The following is a 25,734-nucleotide window of genomic DNA, read 5'->3' as shown; positions in this document are numbered from 1 at the left end:
AGTGGGAAAGCACAAACCCTTGCCAAGTGCAAAATAAAAGAAGCATAAAATTTGGAGTCATACTACATTTCCCAACAGCTGCCTTACTCTTTCTGTTCCCAGGGACATCCAGAGCTCTTCTTCCATCAGCCCTTTTCTTTGAAGTGACTCTTCTAGGAAGCTTAAACTTACCAAATTCTGTGGATTTTCTACAGCTGTTTTCTTCACCCATGGGGCTGCTCTTGGCTCAGCTCTTGTGGAGCTCATTTGGTGGGAAGAGCCCAAAATGGACATAAGAGTTTTTCTGAGTCCATCAGCAAGAGGGACAAGAGGGCAAGGATGGCAATTTGCTGCTTTTTGGGGGGTTTGTACACCTTCTTTCAAGGAAAATACTTATGAATTAAAAAAAAAAAAAAACAAAACCAAACAACACCAAAACATCAGTGTTTGGGGTTTTGTGCTGGTCTCCTGAGGGCAGAGGAAACCCTCTGCCATATTCCAGGCTGCTCTTTTACTGGAAAAATACCATGACAGGCCAATTCCCAGCTGAGCCATGAATCAGTTTCCTGCTGTGGGCAACAATCACCAAACACAACCTCTGGAAAAGGGCACTTTCCTGGGGAAAAAAAAAAAGAAAACCAGCAAAAGCAGAAAGCAGCATGCTGGGCTGGGACAGCAGCTGCAGAGCTCAGCAGATGGTGCCAGTCAGCATCAGCTCCCTGCACCACCCAATTAATCTGATTAAGCCATCATTTCCCATCCATCCAACACCCACCCATGGCAGCCCTTGGCACAGCTCATTTCTGCAGAAAACCAAGCAGCAATTACCTGGTCAGAGCCCCAAACCAGCCTGCATTATCATTTTCATCTCTGCTCGCTGTAAATTGCTGGTTCCTGCACTCAATTCAGTTCAGTTCTAACAAGGACCTTCCAGTGTTATGCTTCCCTCTAAAAAAATGTCTGGGAAGGTTTTATTGAGACTCTTGGCTAGATAAAACAGCAGGGATATGACGGACTTGAAGAAAAATGTGTTTTAGAATAGAAAAATTCCAGCAGAGTTGTCCTATTTTTTACTCTTCTCCCCTTGTAAAAGTGGATCACAACACCAGCAACAAAATCTTTACCTGTCTCATTCTGGAAATCAAAGCTGAGTGTTCACTAGTGAAGCAAATTCCATCCCTGAGCCCCTGACTCAGAACAGAATTACAAGGGGAATGTATGAAGACTAGGGCTCAGTTATTAAATAATCTGTTTATTGCAGGGCTTTCACAAAGGAAAAAAAAAAAGAAAAGAAAAAAAAAGACAAAGCACCCAAGTAGAAAGAATAAAAATGTATTTTCCTTCAGGTTTTAGACTGACACAGCAAGTACAAATCCTTTAGTGTGAGCATGTCACAGCAGTTTGGAAATGAACAGACCCCAAGTGAACGAGCAGAGGTACAAAACTGAATTGTGACAGCTGCTCCTGCAGGGCTTCAACTCACAAGCTGGCTCTAGCCTTGGCTGCCAGGGTGAAAAAACCCCCCTGCAGTCAGGGCTGGCAGAGGGAAGGGAAGGAAGGATGGGCAGGGGCTCTCCACAGTCCAAGAGTGCAGACCCTGCACTGGGAAATGTTCCTTCATCAGGACTGGGTGAGCTTTCAAGACCACAGGAATTGTTTGCCCTGCCAGTGTTATCTTCACAGCCAGTTGGAACCCAGTACTGTCTGCAGTCCTCCTGTAACAGACACAGAAGGGACCCACAACTGGAAAATGCCAGATAAAAAAAAAAAGAAAAGAAAAGGTTAACTCAGAATTAAAACATTTTTTGGTATGTTACCTGCCTTTTTATTATTATATGCATAGAGAACCTGATCTACCACTAAAGGAACATGCAGCATGATTTGCATAAACAAGCCAAACCAGGCTCTGAACTGGAGAAACTCTGTTCATGTGGATTAAATGAGCTGGTTTGAGAGTGAATGATCCTTACAAACCACAGTTCCCAAACACACACACAGGAGTGACACATAACAGAGGTCCTGGCAGCTTTGGCCCTGGAAATGGTCTTGGATAGCATCTGCATGGTCTCCAGCAACTTCTATCCTCTGCAAGCCACCACAAATCCAAAGGCCCCTTTGGTCCAGAGTGAGGAAGGGACTCTGAAGTCTCAATGCTGCCAAATCTTGCTTAGAGAAGAGTGGGATGCACTGAACCTGTAACAGGATGGGCAAGTCTAGAAGAAGCCATCACAGAACTATCAAATGCCACAGTCATTTAACTTTTAATTAAAATTAATCCATTTAACCCATTGTATCCAAACCCCCTCTGAGAAGTTTACATAGAAACCCCATAGAATATTTCTTACTCGGGGTAACTCTAGAAACAGCTTCTAATCCAGTATCTAGGTGGAAAAGTCACTTCTCTTCCACTTCTGCTAGCTTTCTTCTTGTGCTAATGGCCCAGAAAATAAAAGGCAGTCCCATCCTGGGAAGTTATTTCTGAAGGCCTGCACCTGAAGCAAATTAAAAGAAATCTCTACACTGGAATTTCAAGTGTTGCTTTTCAAAGTCCAGGGCTGCAGCATGGCTGTGATACAGGCTCTGCAACCCTTCCCTTGGGAAAAAAAGTGAATGGTCAAAAACGACAAATCAGAGCACACTGCATCAGTGAAAGCCAATCTCTCATGAATACCACCTCAAGCAAGGCAAAAAAAAAGTGCCAGTAAGGGGTAAAAAACCCCCAAAACGTATGGCTCACTATAATGTAAAGAGTTGCCTGCAATAAGGCTCTCTCTGCAGGCTGAGGGTGCACCCATCTGTCTGCTGAGGGTTGTGCGTTGAGGCAGGCCCAGCTTTTGCTGATTTTGCTGCCACCTTTTAGTCACAGGTGTGGAAGTAGAAAACACCAAATCCAGAAACTATTCTGACTATCAAGGGCACGGGGGAGGAGAAGAAATAAATGGACAGGGCACTTTGGAGGAAGAAATAAAGCATACTAAAACCTAGGTTTAAAAAGCTCTTTCAAAAGCAGCTAGAACTAAATAAACGTTTCTGACTGGAAAGCAAAGAACACAGACACCTAGAGAGTGATGGAGGATTTCAAGGTCTTTGCTCTACCAAGGATCTGGCACCACCTTGATGCCAACTGTTACTTCTCACCCCATCAGTAGCTACTGGATCAACAGTGGGAAAATTGACTCCTGAGTCAGTGAGATCTTCACAGGAAGAAAGGAGAGTTGGAATTTAGCTAAGGGAGATATCTGAGCCTGGGTGAGCTCACATCTGTCACACACGGTGCTTTACAGTGAGGAGACTGAGGAAAAAATCTCTTATTCTAGTCAATTAGTCTTTGGTGAAGCCCAATCAAGGCAAAAACACAGATGATGCCCACTGGCTGAGGAGAGTCCCCATTAAGTCACACAAACAAACTCAGCAGAACAGGTTAGATTTATCTAAAATCTTGGAAGCCTTGAAGGAAGAACTCCACACTGAAAGTGAACAAGGAGGAAAATGGATCTGGGAAAGGGCAGCTGGGTGTGTAGGCTATGCTGTAAACCAGAGTTTAACGTTGTGGCATTGCTTGGAAGCCTCTAGGAGTTAAGCCAGGGGTGCCTGAGACATTCTGCTGCTGTAGCTCGTTTCTCTGGGACCAGCTCCAGCATAGGGAGTAAGAAGTCTGTGAATGCAGCTGCCTCATCTTGGGCCCACTCGTATTTTTCCACCAACACTTCAAAAAGGCCCCAGGGCTTCAGTTTGGTGATGTGCTTCAGATCACCTGAAAAACCAAGACAAATGGTTTAAGTGTAAGGTACAGGAACAGAGCAGCTCAGTAAAACTGGCTGAACAGCTAAACATGACAGAGTGAGCTCAGGGACTGTTCTAAGGGAATACAAACTGCTGGGCCATGCTGAAGGGAGAAGTCAATTATATCAAACCCCTTTTTCTATCTGCTTTAGAGCCTGTTATAAAAATGTACTTCCTCAAAGGGCTCTTTTTTCACCTCCTGCTATTTCAGTTCCCCTATCAGCAAATATTAACTTCATTAAATCACCAATTGTGCTGCTTGACATGACAGATAAACTGTGCCACTGACTCTGGGACACAGGCAATGCATGGAGCACTGTTTGAGAAAGGAATACACTACTAATAAAGAAGGGCTTGTTTTATAACCAGAGTTATTAAACTAGGTCAAAACCTAATTTTTTGACTCAATACATTTCTGGGGTACTCAGAGGACTTCATGATAATGTTCATGCTATTTCAGTTCCCCTATCAGCAAATATTAACTTCATTAAATCACCAATTGTGCTGCTTGACATGACAGATAAACTGTGCCACTGACTCTGGGACACAGGCAATGCATGGAGCACTGTTTGAGAAAGAATACACTACTAATAAAGAAGGGCTTGTTTTATAACCAGAGTTATTAAACTAGGTCAAAACCTAATTTTTTGACTCAATACATTTCTGGGGTACTCAGGACTTTATGATAATGTTCTGTGCTCTGAGCCAGGCACTATTTAAGGTGCTTTACATTTAGCTGCAGTTTTACTGATAAAGCATTTCATAAAACAAAGGAAAGACTTGAAGATGCCATCTTTGCTGGCATCTATTTCTAACAGGCTTTTCCAGCAAGACACTCCTGTCTATTTGGGCAAGGGATGAGGGGATAAAGTGATATTTGCTTTGTTTCCTTTTACCTTTCTTGGTGAAAAACTCCTTGGAATATTTTCCTGCCAAAATGAGCTTGCGAGGTATTTTCCCCAGAAGTTCTATGATCAATGCAATATGATCTGCATGTGAAAAATAAAAAAAAACCAAAAAAGACAATGAGAGTCATCCACACAAAAGCTCTCTATGCTAGTTTCATGCTCTGGGATATAAGGATGAAGACATTATCCCTTAAAAATTACTTTGGAGACCCATATGAAACCAGGTTACACTAAGCAACAACAAAGATGAGGAGCAGGGGAAAACAAACATGGGCAATTTGAGGCACAATCAGTTTGAGACACAAGGTAGAAAATCCAGCAGAAAGAGGAATGCAAAACACCAGAACAAGAGCATGGACTTTGTTGCACAGAGTTTTACTGCAGAAGCTTGAGCACAGCTGCTGCTGATTTGGGTAAATAATCTTTTTGCAAGGAGCTTTTGCATTGATGATTTGCAAGACAAGGCTCATTTTGAAGAGGCAACTATTGGATTTCAAGTCCCACTTTAAAAAGGAAAACCTGAGACAAACAAACCTTCATCTCTTGAGTAATCTTCCCCAGAGTGAGGCTCGAACAGATAGTCCCCTGTTGCCAACTCAAAGGCCTAAACAAACAGAAATGAGCACATTAAATCACTTCAAAACACTCTAAGTTGTGCTGCAGGTTGACTCTGCAAATCTCTGTGGGCCAGAAGCAAAGCAGTGGGAAAGAATAACCTGCAAAATGACAGTAAACAGCTGTAATCCTAAACACTCCATCACAGCCTAACCTGTGCAGGGACTTGCCAACACTTTCACAGCTGCATTAAAAGCATCATAGGCACACCTGGGATGAATTTTGGGTGCAGGACCACCAGTTAACCACAAAGTTAAGGTATTTCACATGCTTAGCCTTTCCTCTCCAGAGTTTTGCAAAAATAACACCATGCCCACACTACAGTTTCTGGGGTTGGTTGTTTTCAGTTTGTTTTGTTTTGCTTGGGGTTTTGTTGGGATTCTTCCCTCTCCCCAATTTTCCCATGTTTTTCAAACAGTTAATCTCTGAACATCTGTCTGTAGAGATGAAAACACGTTTTAAATGAGAAAAACATCTGCACTCATTTCAACTCACCACTCCTAAATTCTGTAACACATTCACCCTTGATGTGTTCACTTGTACTCAGAACACCCCCCCTGACCTTCTGTATTCTCCATTTTCTTTAAGAACTGCTGGTGCCAAACAGTGGCATCAGGCACACTGTGTAATTCTGGCCACATGCTCTGCAGAGAAAACACGACCCTACTGCATTTTCTTTTACATTCACCAAAATCCCAGCTTGTTTTCCAAGACAGCAAAAATGTCTATTTTTCCAAGCTTAAATTATAAAACCCAAGCTTTGATTTGTAGAAGAGACAGAGTGGAGACACTGGAGAGGCACATGCAGTAAGTGGCTTGACTGATTTTTTTCATTGGCATATTCTACATTTGCCAGCTGTTAGAGGAACAGCTTCTTCCTCATCTCAGCATTACTCAGACCAAACATTGATTCCAAACCCACAGAGGATGCTTAAAATTAGAAATTATACTGAAGGCACTTGTGAAATAGTGCTAGAACCAGCAGAAAGGTTTTTATTTTTTAATATAAAAAGACATTGTGTTCAGAATTGCCTGGTTGTCCTGCTTTTCCAGAAAGCACGATAGAAAGTACAATCATATTTAAAATCTGCTGATGCTGGACAACAAAACCTTCAAAAAGAAAGCCACATGTGGAGAAAAAAAAGATAAATTTACAAACCAGCTCTGGTGTGGAAACCTGTTATTCAACAAGTCTGGAAGCTGACTGAACACTTGTAAGGGATTTTTGCCAGTCCCTCAGCAGCTCAGAGGGCAGAGCACAGAGCAGGAGCATGCCCAGCTGCAGAACTCACCATGCAGGCTGTGCTCCAGATGTCAGCAGGGGTGTTGTACCCTGACCCTATCAGCACCTCCAGGGAGCGGTACTGCCTCGTCTGGATGTCCTCAGTGAAGTGCTTGTGCTAAGGACAAGAAATGTTTTATTAACACCTCAAGATTGCTTAGAAGAGGAGAATCAACAGCCTGGAAGGCTAGAGTGGATCAAAGCTCATTACCATTTCGTTTTACATCCTCATTAACTATTTCCTTATATTCCTGTAAGTGCTGTTTCAATGCTGTACATGAGATACTCCTCCAAGTGAAACTATCCAGCAATTCAGAGGAAAACAAGCCACAAAACCAGAATAAAGGAAGATTCTGCAGCATCTCCTACCCAGTCCTGGCAAACAGGCCATGGTCCTGCTACCTTAAAGCAGATAAGCAACAGCAAGGTGAGAAATCACCTTGGCAGGCACTGCAAGCCTGACTGCAATTCTGAGCTGAGACTCATCTCTCCCAACAGATCTGAAGTGATTTGCCATTTTAGAAGCCAAGTAAAAAGAGCTATTTCTTCTACTTGAAATGTCAAACATTTGAAAGCAGCACAGCACAACCATCAAAGAATAAAACTTGGGATTTTTATTGTGTGAGTCTCTTTCATGTGCTTGTGAAGGCACTGCAATGGTCTGACAAGCTACAGAACCAGCTCATCAGAGCAATTGTTTGCAACTTTGTAGGCTCTCCTGGAGACTGAGAAACTCCTTCAGCAATTTCACACAGCAGATTTCCACACTCTGTGTGTGACACAGCTCACAGCCCTACAAGAAGTAATCAAATGGCAGTGAGGCACCCAAAGCATGGCCTGAAATCTTGTGTTTAGAGGAGCATTTCTTTCTCTGTGTCCCTGCTTCCCCTCTTTTTTCCCTGTCATAGTTTCAAACTGTCACTGCTTTCACAGCCAGGTCTAAGGATGTGTTTTACAGATTATTTTCCATCTTGGCAAAGTGACTGAACCTGCAGCTTTCAAAAGTCAATGTGAAAAGACCAAACTTACCACCCAGCAGGCGTTTCCTAGGTCAGCTATCTTCACTTTGAGCTTATCTGCATTCTTGGGCTCAAGAGGATTAAGAAGGAAATTCCCAGCAGCTGATTTTCCTAGAGGCAATGTGTACAACAGCTGATTAAAGCTACATAGGCAGTGTCACCATCTGTCACCCAAATCCTGTCAACCTCTCCCCAGCCAGGAAGTTTTTCTGATGGATCAGAACTGCTCCCTCCCTGATGCTTGGGTATAAAAATGAGCATCACTCTGCACTATCAACAACATCATTAAGACCCAACTGGTGTCATTAAGCAGAAGGATAAATGAGCATATGCAACAGTGACTATTTCCCAGCATTTTTTTTTTTTGCACAGCCTGTCTATATTTAAAAAAAAAAACCCAAAACCACTGAAATAAGGGCATTGCCAGAAACCAAACAAAGCTCAAAACCCCCTTAAGCCTTCCTAAATCTTTGAAGGAAAAGTCCCCATGTCACAGCATCTTTCTGACATACCCATCACTCAGTGCTGCAACACAATTACAACAGCTAAAGGAAATGCTGGGAAAATTGAATGACAGAACAGAGAACAAAAGTATTAAGTCACTAAATGACATCCAGCTGTACCTCTGAACCAAACATTTGGGAGAGTTTGAAGCTGTAAATTTGGGAGAGGGCTGTGAGAAACAAAATATGTCAGTAACCTAGCAGAGGCATCCAGCAAAGTGCAGTTTAAGTTTCAAAATCCAAATTGTTCAAAAATCTCAAATAACTCCCCTAGTGGTACTCTGGGCAAGAAAATGCTAGAATACTTTTTTTTAGTAAGTACAAATGGTAGTTTTAGCCTCCTTCTCCAAGCAGATACATATCACCTGGCAAGGACACAAAGATGCAAAAATGAACAGTTTTACCAATTCATATTTTTAACACATACACACCTGGAATGTGTTTAAATTGCTGCACACTATTTCATGTCTTATTTTCTGCTAAGCTTACAAGACACAATTTTTCCACTCTGAAGAAATTCATATTTAAATAAAAGCATTAAAGAAATTGGGTTTCTTTCCCTACACTGTATAAGCTTTGTTTTTAAATGGGAAAACATTTACCCATCTTGAGTAATGGAGAGAAGCTACCTTTGCTCCATATTAAGAGCCAAACTGTCAGAACACACAGATCATACCTATCCCTTCATTTAACAGCAAGTGACAATCTGTAGGCTTAATGAAAATCACATTAGCAGCACCTGATTCAAAAGAGGAAATGTTCCCCCACTGAAAACCAAAGGCATAGGTGTTTTTAAAAAGCAGGAATATTTATGCACTCAAAAGTCAAAACTGAGGCACAGCTACAACCAGCACCTACAAACAGCAAATAACTTGGAGTGTGATTGTCAGGTTAGTTATTCCTGGCAGGAAAACTCTCCAACAGGTGGTTCTGATCACTGCAGCCTACAAAATGCACATTTCTGTTCATACCATCAAATGTTGGAACAAAATCTCCCACATCAAGGAGCCCTTTCTTACAAGCTTCCTCCTGTACCTTTGTTGTCTGTCGGGCTGTTAGTCTCATTCTCATCCTCTGAAGGGATCTCTGTCCTGATGCTTTCCTGAAAATTGTTGATCCCCTGCTCGCTGAACGCCTGCTCTTGGTTGGGGGTGGGCTGGCACACCATGGAATCCTCGGGGACCAGGGGCACAAACAAGTCCAACACTGCTTCTTGGGGCCTGCTCTCTGAGTCACTGTTGTGCTGACTGTAATTACAGCCGTGCAAGTTCTCATCCTTCTGTGTGTGAGGGTCACTGCCACAGTCATTGGCGTTGTGCAGGTCGTCCTCGAGTCGCACAGAGCCCTCGTTCCCAGAGTCTGTCAGATCTGTCATCGGGATCACTCCGTTGCAGTTGATTTCTGTCCCACCTTTTTCCACGCTGCTTTCCATGAGATTAGATCCCTCCTGTCCAAGGGCTTCTGCTGCAAGAGGGGAAAATGAGAATGTAGCAGAATATCACTTAATAAATAGCTGGAAGGTGTTCAAGGGCACCCTGAGAGCAGGGAGTGCTGTAAATGTAACTGGACACAGCCATTCACTCAGATGGCAACAGGAGATTTCCCAGTCTCACCACAAGGACAGGACCCAATGCAAGCAGGTGAAATGACAACAGCCACCTCTGCTAAAGGTACACCCTCCTCACACCCATGAGGAAACACTGCCCATGCCATGCTGGCAAAGCTTTAGGTCCATACCTGGCTTTTTGCTGATACTTTCCTCTGATGGACTGACTTTTATGAGCATTTCCAGAGGGGTCTGAGCTTCTTCCTCCTCCTCAGGCTGTGTCTGCCCTGGGTTTGCTTCCTTCTCCATTTCCTCTATCTCTTGCATTCGCTTCTCCAACAACTCAGCCTGTCTTTTCTGCTTCTTTTTCAACTTCTTTTTCTTATTCTTTGACATTTTGTCAGCCTACGCAGAAGCAAGCAGAGAAATTGGACTTAACATTTTATACTTCAATAAATTTAAAATGCACCAAGGTTTAATTTATCTTGGAGCTGAGGAACAGTCTGTGAGGAAAATGCTGGAGACAGCTCCTCTCCCAGATAAAAAGCAGCTATTCTGGGTTTTGAACCTCTTGTCTATGGCTCTTACCAGTGCATTTTTGCCCTGACCTGAAAAACCTACATTATTCTCCAAGTGAGGGAGATCTCACACTCCACAGAACAGTCACTTTCCCAACAGACCTTGAGATCACCACTCCTTGTTCTGGTGATAAATGAACTAATACCATTTACAAGTCCAAGACAGCAGTGAACCTGATGCCTATGCCAAACACAAATCACACTTTTTCCTTCTGAGATTTCTCTCTCAATGCTGACTGGATCATGAAACAATACAGGAGATACTAGCAGTAGATGCATACTTACAGCTGAAAGTATTACACTTACTGGTTTAGGCTGTGGTGCAGTGCTCACTGAAAGGGAAAGGAAGATCAGTAAATCAGTATGGCTATACTCAAAAACTGCAACTGCATTCTGGTGTTAAGAATTTTTCCTATGTGATGTGATAACAACATTTTAATGATATCAGCAAATGTGATTTTGAAGGCTCATTTCTCTACAAAAACACAACAATAAAAAAAATTATAAAAACATCAAATGAGCAAATGCATAATTCAAGTTTCAGACAGGAGACTTGCTTGACTGATATCAAAGACTTCCTGCCACATAGCTTCATTTACTGCATGTATTATGCATCCTACCCAAATGAAAATGCAAATCAAAGCATTAAAATACCAAACTTCAGGGAGCTTCCTTAAGCTAAGATGTGCTGTGATCAGTTCAGCTCAGTGTTGGTGTTGTAAGATTATGACTGACAGAGCCTTCCAACACACACTGCAGTGGTTTTTGAAAAGTACACACAACTACAGATGGATGCTCTGAGGAGGAACACAAGAGGATTTGCCCTCAGATCTTTGAGGATGTTTGCATGTCAAGGAAGGTGGTTTTGTTACAGTTTTCCAGACTTCTGCAAACTGACAACAGGTAACTCATCTTGTTGAAACTCTCATCAAATGCATTTCCAGCATCATGCAATGAAAGGTAATAAATTTTTGAAGGAAATGTGAGAATTTTGCCAGATTTTTACACCAGTTCTCTATTGAGTGCATCAACATTGTGCTACATAAGACTGACTTTACCAGTGCAGATTACAGAATTCACAGAATTCTCTAATAGCTGTTGTTAAAAGCAGGCTCCAGTGTGCATTTATCCTCCCCCTTGTTTTCTGACACAAACTGCCTTCCCCATCATCTGAGTTACAATTTATGACTAATTTCCCAATTTACACTCAGCTTTTCAAAGGTTACTTGCATTGTTGTTCTACCGTATTCAGGAAGTTTTCCTTAGCGATGATTTGGGGATATGTGGGAGGAACAGCATCAATTTTCAGGGAAAAAAAAAATGAAAAAAGAAAAAAAAAAATCACCTGCAGAGCCAGATGGTGGGGGAGCCCCAGATCTCTGCCACTCTGTTGCCTCTGCAGCCAGCCTGCGAATGTACTGGTCATTGACACACAGCAGGATGTTCTCAGGCTTTATATCTGTGTGGATGATTCTGCATTTTGTATGCAAGTAATCCAGACCCTGAAGAACCTGCAGGCAAGGAAGAAGGAAGTCAGCCATTAGACAATCTAATTGAGAGCAAAGTGAAAATGCAAAAGTGCCTAGGATGGCCAGTGAAGCTGAAAGGGTTTGTGTGGTTGAGAATGCTTCAGGTTAGACCTGGTGTCATCAGTGGTTACAGCCCAGTTCCACAAGAACAGATTTGCATACAGATTTTAACTACCATTTTAAAATACTCTATTTACCCTCACAGCTTAACTTACCACAGGTGAAAATCTAATTTTAATACTCTACAATAAAATCACACTTTCCTCCTCTCCTGCACCTCCCATGTAGAAAGGTGTTTCTTCTTAGGCTACCACCCAGGAGGGAGAACCAGTTTCTCCTGCTCTTCCCATCATTAAGCACCGTGCTTACCATGACAGCTTTAAAAAATACTTCACTTATGAGGAATGACTGAGGTAAGAAGAGGTTAAAAGCAAAAACCATCACGGTTTAACTGTCAGAAAACAACTATCTGCAGCAGAAGGGGTTTGCAGTTGAGAAAAGAAGTACTAACCCAAGAATATTTTGTTGCATGAAGGAGATACCATGGATTTTTAACTTTTGTTTCCTTGGATCTGGGAAATATCAGTGAAAGATTTTTAACTGGGTCAAGAGGAAGAGTGCAGTCAGAACTGGAACTTACCTGTTTGATGATTTTTTTGACACAAGGGAGTGGAAGACCCTGATAATTTGACTTGATGATCCACTTCAGGAGATGATGCCCTAGAACTTCAAACACCATACAGATATCTGGAACTGAATCAAGGAAAAACCTGGACATCCAGACCCAAGGAACCCCAAATTCCCAGGACTGAGGATCAAAAGAAATTCAAACCAGTTGGGCACTTTATGTGAAAGAACCCTCATCCTTCTGACACAGCTGGGAAAAGCTGCCTTCCCCAACAGCATCATTCTATCCTACACAACAGTGCCACTACCTAAAATAAAATAAAATAAAATACAATACAGAGGGATGGAGCTGCACAAAGGTCCCACTGCAGCAGTAGCAGCCTCCTGCTCTGAGTGGGAGCCAGTTGCACAAATGTACATTATTATTTACTGTATGTTTTGGAACAGCCTACACATCTGCCCCAGGCAAAACTCCATGCCAGATCTCTCTGTACCAGCATTACCTGGAAAGATAATAAAATTTCCATTTCATAAATAATCTTCAGACCAATAAAGTCACTTTCTTTGCCCTCCTTTGCCTCTTTACCAGCAAAACAAACTTTTGACAAGCCTGGATTTCCAACTATATTTATATGATCTGCTTTTGAGCTCTAAGATCTCAACAGCTACAGTCACTCCAGTGACATATTCAGTACAGTGCCCCCATTTTAGAAGCCAAACTTCTATGAGTTTATTAGGGTGCTTTTCATCTATACTGGCAGAAAGTATGCTTTTCACAAGAGTGCAAGAAATACAAGCTCAAATCAACATTTACTCAGGAAAAAAGTTAGAGAAAATGCATTATGTGTCTGCTTTTTATAACCTGCAGCTCGATTCTCTCAAGCAGCCCAGCAATTCTCACTGAAATAAAATGTAACTTATTTCCAAGTGAAAACAATGCACAAAAGTCCAACTTTGAAATTTTGAGGATCCATTATTAGCACTTGCTACAAATCACTGCCTGTGAGAAGGCTGTTCCCAGAACTACAGGCCACTGTCAAAGCAAACATCCTAACAATGCTGATAAATTACAAAGTAAGATGTTTCCATAACTAGATAACCCAGCTTATTTTCAAGTTATAGATGGCTCACTGGCTATTTTCAGCTACTGATTTTAACATCCTGTACTGAAATAACAGGTTCTTAACAGGCTGCTTGCAAAATTGAGGGGTTGAGGTAGATGGGCTCTCCTACCTCAAAGGTACCTCTGACACAGCCACTCGGTCCTGATTCACAAATTGGTGGCAGAACATTAAAAGCACAACCAAGCAGTGCTGACACCAATTACACCACACTGAATCATCACTCTGGATGTGAGCTCAGCAGGCAGTTTGGAGGCAGATCCTCCTACAGGTTTCCTTGGGCAGGGAAAGGGATGCCTGGGCATTGCTTGCCAAAGCAAGGCAGCTGCCCAAGAAACTCCCATCTTTTCAATTCTTTGGCTTTTATTCCACAAAAGGATACGGGAACCATTCACTCCTGAAATCTTGAAGTCATCTAATAACTGAACAACTCTCTCTTTGCTTGGGTCATTTGGGTCGCTGTTGCGGACCTGCAGGGAAAGAGGTTATTGTGATGTCAGATCCACTGCACTGTTTGCTTCCTACAGAAATTCCTCATGATGTGGAAACATCAAGCATTTGACAGAGGTAAACTCCCAAAAATGGAAAAAAAAGAGTAAAATAAAATTGAGCCAAATTCAGGCACTCACCGATTTCAGCAATTTGATTTCGTCCAGGGCCGTTTCTGTGTAGTGCTCTGCACTCTTCACCACCTTCATTGCCACAAATCTCCTCCCTCTGTGCAAACATGGCAAGTAAATTGGGAACTGTTAATGCTCACACGAAGAACTTATGCTCCAGGATTATCCCAATTCTTTTGCATGCAAGAGAGTTTATTTCATACATCATGGAAAAATAAGGTTTAAGCACTCAAAGACTGCCTTTGAGTCTTTTTTTAACACAAGATTCGTGTTAGTCATTTCTCAAAATATGGAAAAATAGGTCAGAGACTGAACACAACTCTTCCCACAGATATGGTTTGTCCTGTTAAGTCCCTCCCACACACTTGCACGCACAATAGCAGAAGAAACTCCTGTTCCAGGATGTGGACAGCTAATGCTTTGAGTTTTTAGATAAAACTAAGAGGATGTTTTGTGCTCAGGTTTGTGCATGCCTGGCAGGAACACCAGCTGCAAGAGGAGCACTTACTGGATGTCCCAAGCCAGCCACACGGTGGAGAAGTGACCCCATCCAAGCTTCCGAATCACGTGGTAACGTCCATTGAAGAGATCTCCTATTTTCACAAGGTGGTAACCCCCTGGAGAAACACAAGAACCAGAGAACAGGTCAGGGGAACAAGCACCACAATCACTGCAGCACCACAAAATATTTCCCCAGTGAAAACACCTGCAGTCTGCTAGGCTGACTACTTTTGGAAAACACAGGCTGTGATGGTAACAGAATCTTCCAAATATCAGCATTGCTTTTGTATGCTCTGAGCCTAGAACATGAAAGAGGTAACCAAGACCTGGAATTGGAACTTGGAACTGCAACCAAGATCCAAACAGTTCTCCTTGCAATTTTCCTGACTGGAAAGCACTCTGCCCCAGAATAAAGGAAAGTCTCCTCTGCACCCTTCACATCTCCTGACTATACAGGAGGATTCCATCACAGAAGCAAAACCATGAAAAGTCAAAGACAGAACTGGCAGAAAACAGAACAAAGAGAAGAAATTGTGATTTGGTGTTTTCATTTGCTCTGCATTTCATTTCTGCTCAGAAAAACAAGGGAAGGCTATTTGCAGAAACAAATTTTTCTGAAGAACAGATATCAAGATAATGATCTGATCTTCAAAAGAAAACTGAAAAATATGAAAAGGATTTGAAAATGTCCCTTTTACAATAAAATTTTTAAAAAATAATTACATGCCTACTTGCTTTTATCAATATTAACTTCTCCTCTGTGCCAGAGGGCTTTTAACAGCTTTAAACTTACACATTAAAACCAGTTCTGCAACTCAAATCCTGACTGATAACAGAAGGAAACTTGGAGACCACCTTCTCCATTTCATGTTGGCTTGGAAAAAGTTATTATCATGATGCAGTTTCAAAGTACTCTTAATGTAAGAGGGAGTCTATTTTCATTCTCTGCAGGAAATGGTAAATTGAGGGGATTCCTTGATTGCATTGAAAATCATGCATCTTAAATAGGCAAGTGCTGACCTTTACAGTAATCATTTGGATCCTCTTGCTCATCATCATCTGATCCCAGGATTTCCTCCTCTTGCTCTGGAAGATCACTCTCGGATTGAGCAGCAGGGCCCCGGTGCTGGGTGTCAGGTCTGAAAGAGATCACACTGCATGTCACACAACACACAGAGATCAATCACACTGCATGTCACACACACACAGATCACACTGCATGTCAGACACACACACAGATCACACTGCATGTCAGACACACACACAGATCACACTGCATGTCAGACACACACACAGATCACACTGCATGTCAGACACACACACAGATCACACTGCATGTCAGACACACACACAGATCACACTGCATGTCAGACACACACACAGATCACACTGCATGTCAGACACACACACAGATCACACTGCATGTCAGACACACACACAGATCACACTGCATGTCAGACACACACACAGATCACACTGCATGTCAGACACACACACAGATCACACTGCATGTCAGACACACACACAGATCACACTGCATGTCAGACACACACACAGATCACACTGCATGTCAGACACACACACAGATCACACTGCATGTCAGACACACACACAGATCACACTGCATGTCAGACACACACACAGATCACACTGCATGTCAGACACACACACAGATCACACTGCATGTCAGACACACACACAGATCACACTGCATGTCAGACACACACACAGATCACACTGCATGTCAGACACACACACAGATCACACTGCATGTCTCACAGAGATCACACTGCATTTCTGACAACAGATCACATTGCATGTCACACACACAGAGATCACACTGCATGTCACACACACACACAGATCACACTGCATGTCTCACAGAGATCACACTGCATTTCTGATAACAGATCACACTGCATGTCTCACACACAGATCACACTGCATTTCTCACACAGAACACGGATCACACTGCATTTCTCACACAGAACACACTGCATTTCTCACACACAGAGATCACACTGCATGTCTCACACAGAACACAAAGCAGTGCTTTTATTCCTAAGCTAAAAGTAGCCAGAAATAATTTTTTGCATACTATTGAGAAATGCACCTTAATGCCCATGATCCACTTTCATATTGGAACCAAGCAAAGTCCAAACAAGAGAGATTTAAAAGCTTACTGATCCCACCAAAATGTTAGCCTCTGAACCCCTTCTCTGCCTTTCTCTAAAGTAGATTTATATTTTGGTATACTAGGTAAAACTTGAAAATTTAAATATTAATTTTATTTTAAAGACTAACATCAGTTAGTGTTTACTCTCTTTTGGGAAAAAAAAAAGTTAACCAGTGTTTTAGAGCTTGTGGCCCTTTGTTCCTTTCATATTCAAGGTCAAATGAATATTTAACAGTCCTTCTGCTTCTAACACTTTAGAACACTAGAGCCCCTAATCTTGACATTTATTTCTCCTGTTCTCAAGGGGCAGGCTGCATTTTTAGTTCATCTCTTCACTCGAGATCCAAAGTTTATTACAGTTGTCTGAACTATGGAGAGTGGGAGGACACAGAGCAGATGTTCAGTAAACCCTCCTGAGAGCTTGTGATTGCAGAGGGATTGGAATCAGGCACTGAGGTGCTGGAGGTTTTTCACTCCCACAATCATAAATAAAAGTGTTCATTTTATGTGTTTAACTTTCCATCGAATGTGCTACTCTGAGTTCTTTTAAGTACTTGCTTGTGAAGGCCATGTCAGCAAAGGCCACCTCCATGCTCTCACACACCCAGGCTGTGCTCCCCAAATAAAACATCTCCCCTACCTCAGCTCTTTCTGATCACAGCCAAACAGCTCATGAAAGGCCAACACCAAAATCAGGTAATTTATTTACTTTACAAAGCATTACAGGGAACATTTAAATGCCTACAACGATTCAAGACACCTCTGTACAAAGCAAACATTTGTAATTAAAACAATACCTACAGACCACTTGCTTTGGCAGGATTTAAGGGCCAAGTACTGCAAGGTACCAACATTAAGCTTCCTTTCCTCAGAAGCACGAGATAATAAAAAAAGCTGGAGTTGTCCAAAGAAGTGGGCAGCAAACTCCATTAGAGCAGTGACACAAGCTCAGATAACATTCTTCACAGAGAGTTCCCAGCAGTGAATTAGCGGAAGTTTCTTGTATTGAAACTATTGTTGCAGGGAAGAAGCAGATAACAGCGGAGCCTTCCAGCACCCTCCTTCAAATTCAGCTCCTTTTGCTGCAAGAAGGAAGAACTGCCCACTCAGTGGCTATGCCAGCAATACAGGCAGGCTCTCAGATGCAGTTTTCACAGCTTAGTCCTGAGCTGGACTCTTGCACATTGTATCAGGGCTGTACTAACTCATCTTAATCCATGGGGAAAATGTAATATTTTCATTTGGAATAGTTATACAGTAGAATGAATGTTCAGCACTGACATACTACACATGCACTCTGCTGAGATTTCACACATTAAACACATTCAAACTACAGGCATCTTAATCATAAAAAGGGAGAAATCTTGTGTTCTAACCTGATGATGACTAAATTTGCAGTCACTTAAAATCCACAACTCAAGTTCGTTTAAACAAGGAAGAACTACAAAGCTCATTTCCAGGCACAACCCACCACCAGACATTTAGTTTTCGTCTGCTGTCAGTAAGTCCTGCTGATTTTTTTTAATTCAGGAACAGCTTAATGGTCTCAAACCATAAACCAAAGACTGCCAAGCTAATGAGACTTCTATTAAGAACCCTGCAGCTTGATCCAGCCCTGAGATATTTAGTATTTAGACTTTTTAGTCACTGAATTATAAGTCAGGGTAGGGAAAAGGAAACCTGCAGAAGGGGGTGCAGAGAATCTTAGAGGCCAAAAAGCTTCTTTAAAATTGCTGCATTTCTTTGGGGACAATTGAGCTCATTTCCAGGCACAACCCACCACCAGACATTTAGTTTTCGTCTGCTGTCAGTAAGTCCTGCTGATTTTTTTTAATTCAGGAACAGCTTAATGGTCTCAAACCATAAACCAAAGACTGCCAAGCTAATGAGACTTCTATTAAGAACCCTGCAGCTTGATCCAGCCCTGAGATATTTAGTATTTAGACTTTTTAGTCACTGAATTATAAGTCAGGGTAGGAAAAAGGAAACCTGCAGTAGGGGGTGCAGAAAATCTTAGAGGTCAAAAAGCTTCTTTAAAATTGCTGCATTTCTTTGGGGACAATTGAGATACAAATAAAGTCACACATAAGCCCCAACTCAAGAGCAGGCAGCAAAGGCAAGAAATGGCCATAGACAGAATAGCTGAAGGGGAGATTAGATGCTCAGAGAAACAAATTCTATGGACAGGGTAAAGAGAACAGGAACTGCACAAAAAGATTTTTAAGCCAGGAGCCTCACACTGAGCATGAGTAGTAAAGAGTAATTCTCCCCAGAGATGTTTCAGGATTTTCACTTTTTTAACAGCACAGGATGTAAGGGATTAAAAAGAACTCTACAGAAAATTCCCCTGAAGTGGCAGTGATGCAGACAGACACATCACACCATTCTGCAGTCCCAGTGCTTCTCAATAACAGCAATTCCATCTCAATAACAGCAATTCCATCTCAATAACAGCAATTCCATCTCAATAACAGCAATTCCATGCATCGAGGAAGAAGTTACTGGAAGCCCTGAAGCCCATTCTCCTGGAAGCTTTCTGTGCCCCTCCTAAGGGGCTGACTAATCCTGCTGCTGGCAGTCTCACACACGACACACCCTGGAGTCTGCAGCTGAGTCTTTCATGGGGATCCAAAAGCATTTCACTTCTACATTAGAGTCTAGGATACCAACTGATGGAAGAAAGCCGAATTCAGGTCACACACATCTCTACAGTGCTATTTCCTTTATGAAATCACCTCCAAAATACACCTCATTCTTTTTGCCTTCCTGTGAAAATTTGTTTGATGTTATTATACACCACCCTGTTCTTCCCCTGAAACGACCATGTCAGCCAAAGATAGAGTGAGAGAGAATTAATCAGTGCAGAATATGTATTAATACCTAAGAAAAAATTATACACAAAAGCACAAACCTCATCTGTCTGCCTTGCTCACAAAGACAGTACTCTAAAAGGCACAAAAGGCTGTTAAAGACAGCAGAAAAATCCATGCCCAGTATTTAGAGATGACAGCTGAAACAGCTGTTGCCAAAATTGCAAAATGCAGATAAAGTATATAAAAATCCTATACTAAATGATTGTTTACACATTAAACACCAAGTGTTCTAGGGTACTTTTTTCTTTTATAGCCACCTCTGATCTACACAAGAACACCGTGATCACCTTTTCCTTTTGCTCTCTCATTGTGCTAATTAATCATCAGAATGAACTGGATCTGCAGGGTCCCTCTACAACTACAGAGCAATATTTTACTTAAGAAAAACAACGTGGAACAGAAAAGCTAAGGCAAAACGCTAAGTCTTCCACAGAATTTGTGTGAATTCACATCTAGAGAGACCCTCCCAAAAGTCCCTATTCCCTGAAGAGCTGCAAATTCTCGAGACAAAATCAGAGAGGGGAACCTACCTGCAAGAAGCACGGCCTCCCATGGATACAGATATTCCTGAAGACAGCCCAATAGTTTTCGAAAAAGCCATCAAAAGTCAGACACCACAGTGCTGGGGAAGGAGGGGGACATCAGCAGCAGGCAGAGGGGCTGGCTCTCCTCAAATGCAGCAAAGCTTTGTGCAAGAGTGAAGGAGAAGAGGGATTTGCCTCCAGCACCCAGCTGCAGCTGCCCAGCACTGCATTGCAGGTGAAGGGCCGTGCAGCAAGGCTGGGGCTTGCTCTCAGCTGATCCTCCTGCAAATTCAGTCATGTCAGGGGGGTGAGCATAAAGATTCATCCCCTCCTCTTGATGTCTACGTGTCTCTTCTTCCCTCTAATGAAATTAGAAATTCAGGCAGATACTTTGTTTCATCTTCCTGAACCAGCCGGTTTTATTTGCCTATTCAATAGCCCGGTGGATTCAAAGCTGGGATGAAGACAAGGATCATGGTAATTGTCGACAGAGAAAGCCTTTTGATAGAGGAATTCCAGCACAATCACTCAGCAGGGAAAGTGTTCAAAGGAAAAATAAATTTTCTGATGTAATTCCACACCTCCCCTTCCAGAGTTACAAGAAAAACTTATCCTTTATGCTTAAAATGACAAAACAAGCAGAGTGAAATCTTCTTTAAAAAGTTGGACTGAGTATTTTTCACAGCAGCGGGTACTTAACATCATCTTCCAACAATGCACAATTCCCAGTCATTTCCTGTGCCTGTTTATCCTGCTGGTTTATGTAAGTGATAGGGGAAACAAGTCACCAACAATGTGACATGGCAAGTAACAATTTAGATATTTCTCTTCTAGGGAGGACTTTATCAGTGAAAGACACAATGATGCTGCCCCTGCACTTTTAAAGCAAGAGGGTTTAAGGAATTGAATTCATCCACTTGTACGTCTAAAATATTTTCACCTTAAAAGCTCACAGAAGTCTGAATATGCTTTTAATAGTTTAGCATTGCCAAACCTCTTCATATTAGAAAAGGAACTAAAAACATTCAAAATTTTCCACTGTAGACAAGATTTTGCTCCATGTTCACTGAAGATAGCACCCAACCCCTGCAATGCACAGCAGGGATGGTGAAGAGTTATTTGCAGGAGCTAAGATTTGAGTCACTCACTTGCTCCTTACAGAAGGTGTTAAAGCAATTTGGAAAAACACAGTGGAATCCTCTTGCCAGTTTTCAGTGGAATCATTTATCTGGTCCACACACAAAAAGGAAGGCAAAAAAGAATTAAGAAAGCTCAGCCACACAATGTGGGTTCTTACAGATTTGCAGAGAAGGAAGGGTACCCTCTATAAATTACCAGACACACAGGCAAGTCTCCACACTCAACTTCATCATCAAACTCTGAATGTGTTCTCTCTGCTCCAAAAACTTACATAAAAAAAAAAAAAAAAAAAAAAAAAAAAAAAAAAAAAAAACAAAAAAAAAAACAAACAAACAAACAAAAAAAAACACACCTGAAAGGAGGTGTTTGGTTTTCCTATTCAAGAGCATTAAGAGTGACTTCAAAACTCAGTTTTGGACAGAAAAGATTCTTCCTTGCCCCTGAAACAGCAGAAATACTGTCCATGCTACCTAATTGCTTACCTTGAATAGATCCAAAAGCAGACTCCTTCCACCCTCAAGCCAGGCAGGCAAGGTACATTTAGGCCAAATCACAATTGTCACACCCATCATCCTTAAATACATACTAACAAAAAAAGATACTCTCCTTACTCCTCTCTCTGTCTGCCTCTCCCTTGAAATTTGCAAAGATGACGCCCATCTGCAGGAAACCGAAGGGAAATGCTTTCCTGATTTTAAGTAGCCTACAACAGTCTTTATAAGCAGTGTCACCCCTTACTGGTGAGCTCAAATTGCACCCGTGAAACACCCCAAAGCAAAACTCAGTTCAGTGAACGCAGGAGCAAGGACGAAGCCAGATCCCACTGCAGGCACCAGATAAAGGCACTGCAAACACACCCCACGACTCTTCTTTCCATCCCAACCATCCAGCCAGTGCTTTGCTGGGCTCCACACACAATCCAGCAAGATCTCACTTAAGGATTCCGTGTTTTCATCCGAGAAGAAGCTCCATATGGCATGGTGAAAAGCCAGGATTTAAAATCCCTCTCCCATTTCCACATCTGTGCACGGAGACAATGTCTCTTTAAGGAAGAATGCTTGCAGGCTGCATCTCGTTACTATTTCTTAGTGTGCCTGTGATTTCATGTTAAGGCACATCTAGTGAGAATGAGAGCTCACACGCAGGTCTGCTGGCAAACCTCATCATGCTCAGTGAATATGGTAACTGACTACACACAGCTTTCAGCATGATTCAGGTCTGAAATGATCAAAGTGTTTTCCTGCTTGGATGCAGCCAGCCTTTCTGCTCGAGAAATTCCAATTGTTTTGGGGAGAATTAGATATCATCGATGGTGGGGGACTTGTGAGTGTACAATCCACGTTATTTTGTGATTATTACAACTCATTCCCTGTTGTATCCCTATTTTCCTGAGTAAATACCTGGTGTTTTCTGCCACTAGGGCAGATTCACAATACCTGCTGCCACAGAGCACCCATCCCAGAGCTACACTGTCAAGAACTTAAAAGAAGACTGGAAATAGTCAAACATTTAGCTTTTAAATACCACTACTCAGAGGCACCAAGACATATTTTGATTAGCAGATCTGTGGGAGCTCAGTTTGAAGACAAGTACTGGCTTTCACATAAGAAAGGTATTAAAACACAAATAACAGGCAATCAAGTTTCTTTCTTCCCATCCCCACTCCCCCACACGAGCACTTAACAAGCTGTTTGTAGAGCTGTCTGCCAGTCCAGCTATCACAAACCCAGGGATTTCTATGGAAACCAGCAAATTTCAGTTGTGTCCTGTCGTGCTTTGATAATCACTTCTGTATTTGAATGAAAAGATTACGAGGGCAATGGAAATTACAGGTATCTCACCTTCAGAATTCCAAGAAACTCTGCTCTCTTTCTGCAGGAGAGTGTTAGGATAAATGCATGCTCTACTTCATGGATAGAAAATTAAACTTTTAAAACAGGAAGGAGTAATAGAAATAGGATCATCCTGATCTTGCAGAAAATTAAGAATGTGGTTGACCTTCCTATAAAAACATATACTCATTTCAAAAATATATATTAATTTCCTATTAAAAAGCTTATACACAGAACCATAATTAATATTTACAAGGTGTTTGTGTAAATCATCAGTTTAGACTGGTCTCGTCTAAACCAAGCAATATTAACTACTGGATGATGCAAAAATAAGTAACTTTCCAGTTTCTTTTAACCTTTCCAAATGTATTTTTTTTATTCTGTTTTTAATGATATCAGGTTTATAGGTAAACTTAAAGCAGCTGTAGTTCATTTTTAAAATGAAAGCTATTTTGAATTGTTTTTACTCCCTTCAGAACACTCTGCAATTTTATATAATAATTCAAAATACTCAACCTTTTAAAATCCTTGTTACATGCTATTTACTGCAAATGTAAAGAAAAAATGTATAACAGAAAAAAATTGCATGTGTGATTTAAACTGTCATGGAACATCAGATATTAAAAGCGCATTGCATGTGGTTTCAAGTACAGATTTTATGGTAAGTCATGAAACAACCCAGTTAAGCCTATTTTAGAAGATTTAACTAGAGCAGCTTTGTATTTAAATAGAATAAATGTTGTGGAACTGCACCTGAAGTTAGAGGCTGACACTGAGTTCATTTAATTGCACAGCATAAAGCACATGCAAGTTTCTTTAATTTCTGAGATACAATCTAATAAACTTATGGTACCAGAGAAAAAAGTTGAAGCATAAAGTGTAAGAATATAAACACAAATAACATGGCTCTGCACTCAAATCAAGGTTAGTGGCAAAATCAAGAGCTAAGCAGCAGTGCATTTCAGCTGTCCTGAATATGTGGTTAAAAAAAGATTTATACAAAACCCCTAACATGCCAGCTCTGAAAGTTATCATGCAGCAACCTCAAAATCTACACAGCAATTCCAGCTGCACTGTGAACTCTGTTTGCAGTCAGTATTGCTGGTCTGCAGCTAGAGAAAGAAAAAAAAAGTAACACATATAGAATCAGACAATGGATTATTCATCCAGAAATTAAGAGAAGGAGGAGAGCATTTTAAAAATTGTCCTAATGCTACCTTCAAGGAATACCAGGGACACGTATGGAATAGCATGGAACCATAATGCATGATTCCCAAATACTTTGGTTAAGGCTTCAAAAGCCCCATCTCAAAACCACTGACTCTTGGCTGAAGGCAACAAGAAAAAAAATATTTTAAATCCTTGTGATGTGTCTGAGGAAGTGGCTGAGAAAGCATTACTCTAGGCCTAAAGAAAAAACCCTTCAATTCCCAGCCCCAAACCCTTAGCCTTACTATCTTGGGTCCTAGGCACCTTCAAGTAAAAAACATCCTGAGTCACCAGAGATTTTACAGAAATAAGCAGCATGTTATGGAGAACCAGCTCTAGGATTGACACCACTTTTTTAAGAAAGGTGGGAAGGAATCTAAGAATCTAAGGGAGAAAGGAATCCATGAACAGCGCTGAACACAGCACTTAGTGCAGCCTGCCGAAAGCCATTGTTTAGTATTTACTCGAGTTCTTCTAATTTCTACATCTGCCTCCAAAAGTTCCCCACACATAAAGCCTCGTGACATTCCTGCGGTACGAAAGAAGCCACACGAGAGCATCAAAGTTAGAGAGCGAAGTAAACAACACACCACGGCATTCTTTAGGCAAGGACAAAAAGAAAAAAATCTCAGGGGGAAAGAGAGTCAGGAGTGGGGAGAGAGAAGCGGGTTCCCAAAGCCGCAGAAGCGCCCCGGGGACTGCAGAGAGGGGACGCTGACAACTCCGTGCGAGGCACAGCCCGCGGCCAAGGGAGCCGGCAAGGGCAGACCACCACCCGCAGCTCCGTCCCCAAGCACCACCGCAACTCCCCGGCCGGCTTTCGGGGAGAAGCAGGGAAGGCACAGCCTGCCGTTCCCCTTCCAGCCCAGGGAGCCGCGACCGCGGCCGGCCAGGGGAGCCGGGCAGAGCTGGGCGGCAAAACGGCCGCCCCGGGCCACGCGCTGCGCCGGCTCCGCTGCCGCCCGCGCCCGAACCGTGCGCTCGGTTAACTCCGGTTAAAAACCTGCGCGGCCCCGGGGGCTCGCACGTTCCTCTGCCCCGAGCGCTCTCCGGGCCGCCGGGCCCGGCAGTCCTTTCCCCGCGGGGAGGGCCGGGGGAACAAAGAGGCGGCGATGCCGGCGGGAGATGCCGCCTGAAGGGAGCCGCGGCCGCACTCACTTCCTCTGGGCCTTGTCCTTCTTGGCTTTGGTCCGCTTCTTCCGGGCCTGCAGCGCCAGCACTGAGGGAGAGAAGGAGAGAGAGGCGTGAAGGGCGGCGGGCCCTGCGGGGGCCCCGCGGGGCGATGGAGGCCGCGCCGCGCTCACCTTTCCGCTCCATGGCCGCCACCGCCGGCGGCCCCGGGCGCCTGCGCCGCGCCCGCCGGGCTGGG

At 42.5% G+C, this 25,734-nt stretch overlaps 2 protein-coding genes across 4 annotated transcripts in view; one reads left to right on the top strand and one right to left on the bottom strand.

The window, feature by feature from the left end:
- The window catches only part of LHFPL5 (LHFPL tetraspan subfamily member 5), a 6,151-nt gene extending 4,356 nt beyond the window's left edge, over positions 1-1,795 (top strand). The window contains exon 4 of the mRNA XM_041427116.1: positions 103-1,795. The gene's annotated coding sequence lies outside the window, so the exon portion shown is untranslated. The remainder of the gene's footprint in view (positions 1-102) is intronic.
- SRPK1 (SRSF protein kinase 1) lies at positions 1,296-25,724 on the bottom strand. Of its 3 annotated transcripts, none has more exons than XM_041427113.1 (16): positions 25,670-25,724; positions 25,524-25,584; positions 15,632-15,750; positions 14,619-14,727; positions 14,120-14,207; positions 13,873-13,960; positions 12,383-12,489; positions 11,559-11,724; positions 10,520-10,545; positions 9,827-10,040; positions 9,125-9,553; positions 7,597-7,697; positions 6,578-6,685; positions 5,205-5,274; positions 4,659-4,751; positions 1,296-3,733 (listed from the first exon to the last, which is right to left on the bottom strand). In XM_041427113.1, exons 1-16 carry the CDS (start codon positions 25,680-25,682, stop codon positions 3,549-3,551), a joined length of 1,977 nt encoding a protein of 658 aa, XP_041283047.1. In that variant the 5' UTR covers positions 25,683-25,724; the 3' UTR covers positions 1,296-3,548. The 3 variants fall into 3 exon arrangements, with proteins under 3 accessions (XP_041283047.1, XP_041283049.1, XP_041283048.1); XM_041427115.1 differs by having other exon boundaries at positions 9,125-9,550; XM_041427114.1 differs by lacking the exons at positions 25,524-25,584; positions 25,670-25,724 and adding an exon at positions 20,191-20,288.
- Between the last annotated feature and the right edge of the window lie 10 nt (positions 25,725-25,734).

The sequence above is a fragment of the Onychostruthus taczanowskii genome, unplaced genomic scaffold, assembly GCF_017590055.1.
Source record: "Onychostruthus taczanowskii isolate IOZ18803 unplaced genomic scaffold, ASM1759005v1 scaffold97, whole genome shotgun sequence".
Lineage (NCBI taxonomy): Eukaryota > Metazoa > Chordata > Aves > Passeriformes > Passeridae > Onychostruthus > Onychostruthus taczanowskii.
The sequence above is the reverse complement of the archived record's forward strand: the minus strand, read 5'-3'. Positions and strand labels throughout refer to the sequence as shown.

Excerpts from the sequence above, each read along its gene's own strand:
- SRPK1 (XM_041427113.1), bottom strand. Across the intron at positions 15,751-25,523 it reads AAGGACAAGGCCCAGAGGAA|ACCTGACACCCAGCACCGGG; the intron begins GTGAGTGCGGCC and ends GATCTCTTTCAG. Across the intron at positions 3,734-4,658 it reads GGAGTTTTTCACCAAGAAAG|GTGATCTGAAGCACATCACC; the intron begins GTAAAAGGAAAC and ends TTGGTTTTTCAG.